At 37.6% G+C, this 12,486-nt stretch overlaps 1 protein-coding gene across 4 annotated transcripts in view; it reads right to left on the reverse strand.

The window, feature by feature from the left end:
* FBXL20 (F-box and leucine rich repeat protein 20) overlaps positions 1 to 12,486 on the reverse strand; it is a 62,961-nt gene that overhangs the window by 5,031 nt on the left and 45,444 nt on the right. For all 4 annotated transcript variants that reach the window (XM_081108800.1, XM_081108801.1, XM_081108802.1 and 1 more), the window contains 6 exons: positions 11,161 to 11,256; positions 9,129 to 9,255; positions 7,929 to 8,003; positions 5,004 to 5,134; positions 833 to 893; positions 449 to 493 (listed from right to left, as the gene is read on the reverse strand). In XM_081108800.1, coding sequence (XP_080964926.1) covers positions 449 to 493; positions 833 to 893; positions 5,004 to 5,134; positions 7,929 to 8,003; positions 9,129 to 9,255; positions 11,161 to 11,256 — 535 coding nt within the window. The remainder of the gene's footprint in view (positions 1 to 448; positions 494 to 832; positions 894 to 5,003; positions 5,135 to 7,928; positions 8,004 to 9,128; positions 9,256 to 11,160; positions 11,257 to 12,486) is intronic.

Here is a 12,486-nt window from a genome sequence, read left to right on the forward strand (position 1 = left end):
ATCTCAAAGCTCTTAAAATTGGTAAGAAAAGATATTGCTATTAAGGCAGTATCTGGTTGCCTGCCTTAAGGACAGGGCTCCATACAGACTCAGGTCTCTAGGGCTAAGGGTCCAGCGTCCAGTAAAGCTAAAAAGGGCAGGGCTATATATCAGTGTGATGGGGCTTTAATTATTTATTAATATCAAAACCCTGTAGGTCTAAGGAAATATCTTATGGCTTGAATAGGCTTTCTTCCTTTCCAATGGCAACCTTACTGATGACATACATTTTCCCCTGAACACAGATACCATGAGTCCTCTGCTAGGTGTGCCTGGAGAGTCAGCAGTGGAGAGCCAGCAGTGCTGCCAGGCACTGCGTTACACCAGGGGAGGGAAGCCAATGTTCTCATGTGCATGTTACATAAGTTTCTATTATATTGTACTTCTGAGTAAAAATCCACAATCTTACTTGAACACACTCTTCCAGGTCCATCTTTTCAAGCTCATGGCAATTCTATAAAACACAAAACCAAACATTACAATACAAATATTTAAAATATGGGGAAACGTTAAGGCCAGAAAACGAAGTGGTGTTCAATATCAATCTGTCTGAAAGCAAAGGTCCTTCCCCTTGTTCCATACATTGGTCAAAGACAGTTATAATTTTAAATACTATAATTATACAAGCTAGTAGCTGTGGCATGAGAACGCCCTGGAACATCAGCCACAGGGAAGTTCCCCCACACCCCACACACCCTTAGTTCTGCTGCCATTCCACATCTCCATCCTTGCTCATTCTTCTGAAATAAAAATCCCAAACAAAACTTACATAGAACCTGGAGAAAATACTCACCCTGGCCAGAGTGGTAAAGCCTACATCTGTTAATTGAGAACACCTTGCCACTTCTAATATTCTGTTAAAAAAACCAAAGTGAAAGTAAAGTCCTTGGTCCCTGAAACCCACATTTATTAAAACAGCAAGAATTTAAGAAAACAACCTCCTAGTCCCTAAGGACTACATAATATAATGACATTAATAGCCAAGCAAGTCTGCATAGAGATCTTGCTAATCCTATTCATGAAGTCATCATAAAGTGGTCCTGTAAATACAACACTGCAGACTTATGCAATCAGAAGAATGTAAGAGAAGCTTGTAGTTAATGCCAAAATGCATTTAAAAGACTTCTCCACAGACAATAGAGTGCTGAAGGCGGGGGGGGGGGGGGGGGGGCGGGGGGTAAGGGGGGAGGCAGGCTGAAGGGGGTTAATGGGGGGAAAAGGGGACATATAATACTTTCAACAATAAAGCATTATTTAAAAAAAGAAGAAAAGCAACGAACAAGCAAAATAATAATAATAATAATAATAATAATAATAATAAAAAAATAAATGAAAAGGCTTTTGATGGCATATTGCTTGTACCCAGAGGACAGCCTGCTTCTAGAAAACAAGGGAAATGGACATGGTACTCTGTTAATCTGTTGCTAAAGAAAATTATTCTCTTTTCCTATTTTACATGTAGGCCCACTCAGATTTAGATAGATTTTTAAAATGTTATAAAAGGACTGGTTAATTACAGGCCTATCCCAAACATGAAATTCCATACTTATGAAAAAATAACCTTATGTTTCCTGGCTCCTCCCACATGTTCCCAGGGAGGCCCAGTGGAGAGGGGAGCTGAGCTGGCAGCCACTGACCTATTCAGGAACTGCTACACAACAACCTAAATACCAACCATAGGACTGAGGAGTCAAACATAGCTTTTCTGTGAAAAGTTTGGTGGCATCTGCACTATGGTACCATAGAATATTTATGTTTGCTTACAAATTACTTACAGAAGTATAAGAAATCATTATCAACTGACAATCTCTAGAGGGGGTGGAGGGAATCAATGGGGGGAAAAAGGGAGCAATATGTAATACTTTCAACAATAAAGATAAATTAGCTTGGCCAGTGTGGCTATGTGATTGAGCATCGGCCTATAAAGCAGGAGGTCAAGGTTCGCTTCCAGGTCAGGGCATATGCCCAGTTGCAACTCGATCTCCAATAGGAGATGTACAGGAGGCAGCCGATCAATGATTCCCTCTCCCTTCTTTTCTGTAATCAATAAAAATATAAAAAAACAAAAATAAAAAAGATAAAAAAAGAGAAGTGAATGCTATGTCTAATGGAAAAACATGAACTGATTGAAGTATCACATCTGAGAGTCTTTCTGTTCTAACAATAAGAAAACACGAAAGAGGAGGAAGCTGAATGTCCCTCTCTTTAAAACAAAAAGGGACCAGGTAAGCCCCAGCTGATTTGGCTCAGTGGATAGATCATCAGCCTGTGGACTGAAGGGTCCCAGGTTCAATTCTGGTCAAAGGCACATGCCCGGGTTGTGGGCTCAATCCCCAGTGAGGGACGTGCAGGAGGCATCAATGATTCTCTCTCATCATTGATGTTTCTGTCTCTCTCTCCCTCCCTAAAATCAATAAAAAAAATTTTTTTTAAAAAGGGAATCCTATATAATAAAACCCTAATATAAAAATCGACCGAATGGCGGAATGACAGGTCGCTATGATGTGCACTAATCACCAGGGGGCAGACTCTCAACGCAGGAGCTGCCCCCGGGTGGTCAGTGCACTCCCATAGGGGGAGCACCACTCAGTCAGAAGCCAGGCTCAAGGCTGGCAGTGCAGTGGCAGTGGCGGGAGCCTCTCCCACCTCCATGGCAGTCCTAAGGAGCAGCAAATGGAGTAGTAGGGAGCAACGAGCAGGTGGGTGGTAAGGAGCAAGGGGTCACAAACTACAAGAGGAATCCCGGGCCTAAGCTGGTAGTCGGACATCCCCCGAGGAGTCCTGGACTACGAGAGGGCACAGGCTGGGCTGAGGGACCCCCCGCCCCCTGCTCCCCCAGTGCACGAATTTCATGCACCGGGCCTCTAGGGGGTAATATTTTTAGACAGGAGTTTGGCTACCTCCTTAGCTCCTGAATAGAATTCTACTCTAGGCTTCTGATATTACTTATTTTGACAAACAAGTCTATGATCTATTAAGGAATTTTGATACTGTAGCCAGATTTTCTTTCACTAATTACAGTCAGGCCCATGGCCAGATGATTACAAAAAAAGTTTAATAAATGATTATTCTACGTCAAACAAGTGGTTTCTGGAGCCAGACTGCCTGGGTTTGAATCCTTGCTCCTGCACTTACTCTAGCTGTGAGACCTTGAACAGGTTACTTGACCTCTCTGGGCTTCAGTTTTCTTCATCTATAATATGGAGATAATAACAGGGCTTATATGGTGTTTGATGATTAAGTAAATTAATATTTGTGAATCACTTACAACAATGGCTAATATGTCTAATATATAAATACAATAATATTTAGCCAATCCTATATTTAGGCAGAGAGGTGGAGCAATGAAGAAATAAGGCTTGCTCTAAATTACCATTAATAAGCATAAAGGGAGGTTCTCCTACAGGGCTGTTTTTTTCTTTTTAAATACTTTCTGCTATGTACCTAGCATCATTATTACAACATAAATGACCATAGGACAGACCTTCAAAAACTTTCGTCAGAAAGAAATTACAGATGCTCCTTGCCTTGTGATGGGGTTATGTCCAGACAAACCCCTCAAAAGTAGAAAATATTGTTAAGTCAAAAGTGCATTGCCGAACCGGTTTGGCTCAGTGGATAGGGCGTCGGCCTGCGGACTGAAGGGTCCCAGGTTCGATTCCGGTCAAGGGCATGTACCTTGGTTGCGGGCACATCCCCAGTGGGGGGCGTGCAGGAGGCAGCTGATCGATCTCTCTCATCCATGTTTCTAACTCTCTGTCCCTCTCCCTTCTTCTCTGTAAAAAAATCAATAAAATATTTTTTAAAAAAAGTGCATTTAATACCCCTAACTTCCCAAACATCATAATTTTAGCCAAGCCTACATTACATGTGCTCAGAACACTTACATTAGCCTCCAGTTGGGCAAAATCATCTAACACAAGCTTATTTTATAATAAAATGTTGACTATCTCATGTAATTTATTTATTATGTGTATCACCTTCCACCATCATAAAGTCAAAGAATCTTAAGTTGGCCCTGGCTGGTTTGGCTCAGTGGACAGAGCATTGGCCTGCGGAATGAAGGGTCCTGGGTTTGATTCTGATCAAGGGCACGTCCCTGGTGGGGGGTGTGCAGGAGGCAGCTGATCAATGTTTCTCTCTCATTGATGTTTCTAACTCTCTATACCTCTCCCTTCCTCTCTGTAAAAAATCAATAAAAATACATTAAAAAAAAAAAGAATAATAAGTTGAACCATTCTAAGTAGGGGACCATGTTACATATGAAAGTGTTAGTAAGAGAAAATGCCTATTTCTTTTCTCAAGTAATAAAACAAAGTGATTTTTTTTCTAGTATGGCTAGCAAGAAGTAAAAAATGGAGACTATTATCCGCTGGTTCAGGCCAATTACATGTAAATCCAATAAAGTATAAAGCAAGACAGAGGGCATCTAAAAGGGTAGTGGCCTTGTAGTGTCTACCTTATAAATTTCAAGGTTCCAAGTGAAGGAGGCCTCTGTTCTCTTCCCAATATTTTTAAGCTAAACAAGAAATGCTGCCCTGGCTGGATAGCTCAATTGGTTAAGGTGCCACCCCGCTATGCCAAGGTTTCAGGTTTGATCCCCAGTCAGGGCACATACAAGAATGAACCAATGGCCCTGTCTGGGTGGCTCACTTGGTTGGAGCGTCGTCCCGTATACCAAAAGTTTGCAGGATGGATTCCTGGTCAGGGTAGACACCTAGATTGCGGGTTTCATCCCCGGTTTTGTGTGTATAGGAGGTAACCAATCGATGTTTCTTTCTCACATCGATGTTTCTCTCTCTCTTCCTCTCTAAAATCAATAAACATATCCTTGGATGAGGATAAAAAAATAAAAATGAAAATAAAGAATCAATCAATAAATGCATAAATAAGTGGAACACAAATCTGTGGGGTTTTTTTCTCTCTAAAACCCAATGCATTTTAAAAAAGAAAAGAAATTTTACCTAAGCCGTGGGCAGTTCTGACCCAGAGCATTCAGGATGGCATCCGTGATGTTGGAGCAGCCGGAGGCACAGAGGGACTGTAACTTATGGCACCCTCTACATATAGTAATGAGACCTTCATCTGTGATTTGCTAAAAAAAAAAGCAAAGAATCCCCATAGATATTAGTAACTTTGCAGAAAAGGAAAAAACGTCACCTGTGAAAAGAAGTACCAAAAAGAAATAAAAGCAGATTTAATATTAATCAGATAGCAGACCTAAAGGAAAAGGAACACAATTTGTTTTTTTCCTCCCAGTTTCTTTTGATTTAGTTTGCAAGAGAATCTGTGCTCATTTCGGGGGGCAAGAAGCTATAAAGGGATTCTTTTCATCTAATCAGTTGGGAACAGCGTGGGGAGTGTCATGGTGTACATTCAATTAAATGGTTTTAAAACCTAGAAAACCAATAAAAATGGCAGTATTTTAATAGTTTAAACATACTAACAAGTTCAAAATTGATACTAAATTACTAGAAACTTATTTTAAAAAACAAAACCACCCATGGATGACAACTGCAGTCTCATATCAACCACAGATTCATTTATTTTTATGTTTTTGTTTTCTAATAAAGAATATTCTAATTTAAACAGTTGTGTCTAGCTCAAATATAATTTTGTAGGTTTCAAATTACTTTAAAATTAAAAAGAACAAAGATGTGTCCGGCCGGTGTTGCTCAGTGGTTGAGTGTTGACCTCTGACCCAGGAGGTTGTGGGTTGATTTCCGGTCAGGTACATGCCGGGGTCGTGGGCTCAGTCCCTGGTAAGGGGAGTATAGGAGGCAGCCAATGGATGACTCTCTCTCATCATTGATGTTTCTATCCCTCTCTGCCTCTCCCTTTCTCTCTCTGAAATCAACAAAAAAATATTAAAAAGAAAAAAAAAGAAAAGATGTTACATGGAAGCATGGAACAGAGTCTGGAATCTCTGAGGGAATGTGGGGGAGGGAAGGTGGGTGGGAGGTAATCAACCAAGGACCTTGTATATGCATGGCCCATGGACACAGATAATGAGGCAATGAGGGCCTGGGGCAGGGGGCGGAGGTGGGCTGGAGAAAAGGGGACATATGTAATACTTAACAAAAAAGAATTATTTAAAAAAAAAAATCATGCCCAGCCAGAGTGGTTCTTAGTTCATAGGTCCATGCTCAACCACTGAGCCATGCTGGCCAAGCCTTTTTAATATATTTTTTTAATTGAATTTATCGAGGTGACATTAGTTTATAAATCATTTTTAATGTTTTAAAGTCTTTAAGAAATTACAGAGCAAGAAGAAAAGTAAGTCATATTACCATTACTTTGAATTTTACAAAGTAAAATTTACTAAAATTCTATGTTTTTAAATTAGTCAAGAAAAAGAGAATGGATCAAGAATGTACTTTCGTCACTTCAATTTGGGCAGGAAAATGAAGTCTCATGAACATTAAGCATCACATGGAAGGAATGATGAAGGAGTAGCTCATGTCCTAATATCTGGGGGAAGGGAAACAGTAAAATAAATACATGATAGAACTGGTTCTTTATGCTTCTCAACTGTGTTTTTTGCCTGCTGAAAGGGTAAAGGAAATGAAACTACAATGGTAAATGGTAGGTATGGTATATGTGTATGTACAAATGTGTATGCAACATATATATACAAATATATACAGAATGTATGCATGTATATGCATATAAAAATCTAAAGACGCTCAAGAACAGTTTTTTCCTATCATTTTAAGATGATGGTTTCATGTTTACCATAGTTATATAAGCTCTTTCTCTCAGGTCAGTTTCATGAATAAAATTAGGCAAATCTGGTAACGAGCAGCTATGGCAATCGAATGAAAAGGAAGGGGTGGTCAGAATGGAAAAGAATGTCATTTCTTTAACTCAGTCCCCAGAAGCCTCCTAAGCAGAAGCACCACCCCTAAGGGCTGAAGGGCAAGTTGCTGAAATTGTACAAAATGTGGCAGTTTTAAACTAAAATATCATCTTTAAACTAAGCAGCCACTATGCTCTCAAGTTTTAGGTGATTAAACAAGAAGGGGAGAGTATAATAATCAAAAGGCCTAGTAAATATAAGGAAAACCCTCAACTTTTTTCATTGCTAAGAGAGGCTCTCATTCCAAAGCAACACACATATGTACTTTCTAAGGCAAGAGAGAAAAGCTAAAGGTGCATTGCCAATGTTCCAGGATACTGAAGTTTCAGCAAATTCTTCAAGTAAAATTGAGAATTTTGGGATAGAAACAAAAAAGTTGATAGTCTAAAGAAACATGTGAACTGCAAATACTATTAGAGTATAATTTAAAGGGCACATTTTGCTTGCCATCTGTTTAGATCAGTGGTTCCCAATAGTTCTGACTTACTGATAGATCTTAATCAATGGGACTGCGATGAACTTCTCAAAAATATTTTAAATACTGAAGCTTGTGAATGATTTAATTCTATATAGTAGAGTAGTCTTATATAGAAAAGAAAAGGAGGAAGTTATAGGTTAGCCTATTTAGAATTTGGAATTCTGAATAAACTACGCATTTATCCATGTCAAAGCCCCTGGGAGAGCCCAGCCAATGTGGCTCAGTGGTGGAGCGTCGACCCATGAACCGAGAGGTTACTGGAACACTTTCCCAGTCAGGGAACATGCCCAGGCTGAAAGTTCGATCCCCAATAGGGGGCAATCAATCGATATTTCTATGTCTCTCTCTCCCTCTCCCTCTCAAATCAATAAACACATATTAAAAAAATGTATTTTTAAAAAGGCCTGGACTATCGTTAAGTAAAGAATCATCTGACTACTGTGTCCCCTGGGTTAAATTGGAAAAACTACTGGCCTTGATGACTGAAACTATTACAGTAATAACACAGAAGTCAATTAGTAATACAGAAGAGCTGTAGGAAGGACTGCTTACCAAGCAGGTCTGCAAGTTCAAAGTCACCAGCTCAGGACAGTGTGCACCTATGTACTTGAGAGCTTCATCTTCTAGCTAGAAAGATTAAAAAGGGAGAAAAAATAATTCAAAGGATAAAAGTTTAAGGGAGTACACATTCATCAATATATTTTAAATATAGCCAACCAAGTTCCACTGTTCAAAGGAACAATGAACCATGGTCACATAAAGATGTAATTTATATGAGCAGTACATTTTATTTTTTATCAGTTCTTACCATATCGAATTCTTATCATGAAATCAAGAAAAAAATAAACATTGCCTAATGTTTGTGGGTTTTTCTTCTGATAAATATGCTCTACAGCATTTTGCTGAGCATTTATGAACCTAAAAGAATTTTCACATTTCTACAATCCCTGTATTTTTGGGAGCAGGAGCTAAGAAAGGGATCCACAGTTTATCTGCTGCTGAAAGATGAGTGCTATGAGTACAGTACTGAGAACAGATGGCAAGTAATTGATTGTAATGATGCATTCCAATCAATATTTTTCAGGATTCCGTAAATAACCAGAAGCGCAAGCTGTTGTTTGAAGGTAGTCATACTTCCAAAGCTCTGTTTCAAACAATGGAACATCTCCCATCGTGGTGAAAAAATGAGGTCATTTTAAATGGAATTCAAGGAATGGTTTGAGAAATCATTAAAAAAATAAGGTAATGAGAATCAGTCACTTCTAAACCCACTCTTGATTATTCCCATGCCAATGCCTTCCAGTAATGACAAAATATGTTGAATTTGTAATGTGACTGGCAGGAAATAAGCATCAACACTATAAAATGTAGGTTGCTGTATACTTGGTACATTTAAGAAAAGCTTCTGGTGGTTTAAAAACTAGTGAAAATTGTCAAGATGGTCTTCCTTGCCTATTTAGTTCAAGGTCTCAGGCAGTAACAATATGCAAGTTTTCTTTTCAGATTAAATTGCATGAAATCCTTCTTGCCTATGGTGCTTGCTCAGTATGATTTTTGTCTCCCCAGTCTGCCTCCCCTCAAAACAAAAATTTATCTTTCGTCAGATGTTCCTTCTTCTTCTCTTCTCTCTTTTTTTTTTTTACTCTAAGGAAAACGGTAATTTTTGGTAAATATGTCTTTGGTCAGTAATACAAAACGATTACATATTCTTTAAGTTTCTCTATCATTCACAAGCACTACATAGAATATTACCTGTGTGCAGCCTTTTAAGAATAAGGCTTTGAGACCCCCACAGCCTCTCACTAGTGCTTGGATGCCATCCTTGGTTACTTGGTCACACCAGGAAATGTTCAATTGCTCCAACAGTGGACATCCCTCACTTGGTTAAAACAAAATGAAACAAACATATGACTAAATCCAATTCCAAAGGCACCAAAGTCTCATTTTATTGGCCCTTTAGTTGGGAAATGGATAAAGCCCCATGATCTTCCAAGAATATACATATTTACTTAACATAGATTTAGAACACCGGCAATCTCATAATCGCAAAAGTGGGTTTATCGATGTCGGTGGTGTTCGTGTGGAACTCTATCACTAGGAGGGCTGGCTCAAATCCAGCTTAGCTAACGAACACCACGCACAGTATTATTTCCAGATAGATTAGATTTTAATGGAAGTTTATATTTTTCAAGTTATATTCTTTTTGTACTTATCACACATTTATAAGTTCCCTAGATAGGAAACAAAAATTAAGTGACTTGTTCAAGTTGAGCAAGTAGTTAGTAAAGTTTAGAGTCAAACTCAGATTCTCTATCAAATAATTCTATTACTTATCAAAGTACAAATGAGGACATTTAAACTTTTACTTTTAAAATTACAGTGGATCTATAAATATTCCTTATCTGGGAAGCATCTAGAGTACTATTTCTATAGGCTGAATTTAAAATATATTGCATTTGATCTCTGGCTTCTATAAAATACTAGCTTTATCTTTGAACTTTGATTTCATATATGATCTATGGAAGAATCTCAAGCTCTATGACATTTTTTGGAAAATACTGATTTAACTGTTTTATAAAATAAAGCCAGGGGATCTTGGTTCAAGCCCATTCTTCAACATTAATAGTGTGACTTCAAGCAAGTCACTTCAGGAAGCCTGCCTGAGTCTCTTTTAACCAAGATTAGACACAGGCACGTCTATGTTCTCCCCAAACTGCTGACCGTACTATCACAGCACTGTATGGATTCTATTACCACACTGTAACATGATGACATGTTTAGTGTTTTTTTCTCCCACTAGACTCTGAGAAGCTTAAGGGCAGCAACAATATCTTATTCAGTTACTTGCCTCGGTTGAATCACATTACCTGGTATTCAAAAAAGTTTTAGATTTTCTGTCTGTAAAGTAGACACTATCTATATCTACCTCACAAGGTTATCTACCGCACAAGGTTTTCAAATAAATGAGATCATTTATGTTAATATTTTGTAAACTCTAAATGTTATTCTTTTATGCTATTATTCTACACAGCAAACAGCCTTAGATACATATGTACTTAATATTCATAAGGAAGGTCTAGGAGCCACATTTTCAGATTACTTATACTCTACTTAACTAAATCTTTTAGTAGATTAATTCTTATTATTCATAAATGTAACCAATATATAGGACCATAAAAGGCTGATAAAAAATAAAGTTACAAAGAGAATGGACATCTCACCTTCCTTTTAAGATACACTTTCTGTAATGTATTTTTTTAAACATACAATACCATTAAAACAATAACTTAAGTGCTTAAGCAATTTATATATATTAAGTTAAAACACATGAAACTGTCATTTTTATAAGACAAAAGCTGCTGGAATATTGACAACTTTATATGGTTTGGCTTAATGTTATCAAATAATGATAATACGGTTTAATCCTAGTAACAAACCTGAAATGACAAGGAAAAACTCACAAGGACTACATTTGTTCAAGGTACCTGATTAATGACCTAACTCCAGAGCACTGCTTTAATCACTAAGTGACATTCTGTGTTATTTTTGGGGAAGAGGAGAGGAAGCCTCCATAAAAACAACGAATCATTCATGTATAAATAAGCCCTACTTACCTCTAGTCATTTCACCTGTCCTATAATTTGGGTAAGTGGTAAAAGATCTATTCTGAACTGTTGTACATATCCATAAAACACGGTTTCCTTCAATTTCAACTTTATGACAGTTATTTTTTTAAATAAGTTTTTGTTCTGATTGCTGGACAATCTTATCTTAAGAAATTTACCTCAGAGCTTTTAGAGACATGTTTGTTATTGATGTACAGGAAGCCAAGTCAAGGTGCCTGAGTTTGGAACAGAACTTGCTAAGGCTAGTACATGTACTGAAAAATGGAAAAAGGAGAAAATAATAAACAAACAAATAATAACACATTCCTACTATATCATACACGATTTTCATTAAATACATGTATATACTTAAGAACTGTAAAATTTCCATACCCCCAATAAAAGCAGCTATCAATCCTGGAACCTTTCACGTTTGAGGAAGAAAACCAGTGGCCTTTATAAAGGATAACAAAGGCTGTGATGTGTATGAGAATTTGCATGAGGGGAAGATGGTGCTTTATTCACATTTGGAAATATTAATAGCTACTAAAAGCAAACTGCATATGTGCTGATGAATGCACTTTGCAAATTCAGGAACATCAGAAAGCTACTACCTGCTAGCAAGAGGGGAGACATGAAAACTCAAAGCTCAGTCTCTGCTCTTTCACTGAAATCTCTGCTCAAGATAACCTCTTGCACGGCAGTAATATAATAACTGAATTTTTGCAAGAAATACAGAGGATGGACCAGTGCTGGGCTGAAACAAGTTATGTAACATTACTTCCTACTTTATGAATTTCTTAGAGGCTCTTTTTACAGTGGTCAAGGCCTCAGTTTAATTTTTTTAATTTATGAAAAATTTCAAATATACACAAGAATATCAGAGAAAGCACATGTACCATCATTATGCTTCTACATTTATCAATATTCTATTTCTATTTCACCCATTTCTCTCCTTTTTTCGTTCCAGTATTTTAAAGCAAATCCCAGACATATTTCACCTGTAAATATTTCAGGACATGTTTTTAATAGATAAGGGCTTTAATTCCTTAATATCTGATATCACTATATTTAATTTTCCCCAATTCTCTCACAAATGCTTTTGTCAAGTTGATTTGATCAAATTAGGATCCAAGTAAGAACCATACATTCTACTTGGCAGATAGGTTCCTTAGGTTTTTGTGTGGACCTATACTTCCATTTCTTCTGGCTAGATGCCTAGGAGAATTGCTAGGTCCTATACTAAGTTAGACTTTTTAAGAAGTTGCTGAACTGCTTTCTAAAGCGGCTGTACCATTTTAGATTCTCACCAGCAACCTATGAAGGCCCCAGTTTCTCCACATCTTTGCCAAATACTTGGTATTGGTGTTCCCCCCCCTTTTTTTTATTATAGCCATTTTAGTGGGTATGGAATATAATCTTCTATTTTGTAATTCTGTAATGAATGGACTGCATTGGTCAGAATCTCCAAAAGAATGTTAAATAGAAATGGCAAGAGTTAACAT

The sequence above is a fragment of the Myotis nattereri genome, assembly GCF_964212035.1.
Source record: "Myotis nattereri genome assembly, chromosome: 16".
NCBI lineage: Eukaryota > Metazoa > Chordata > Mammalia > Chiroptera > Vespertilionidae > Myotis > Myotis nattereri.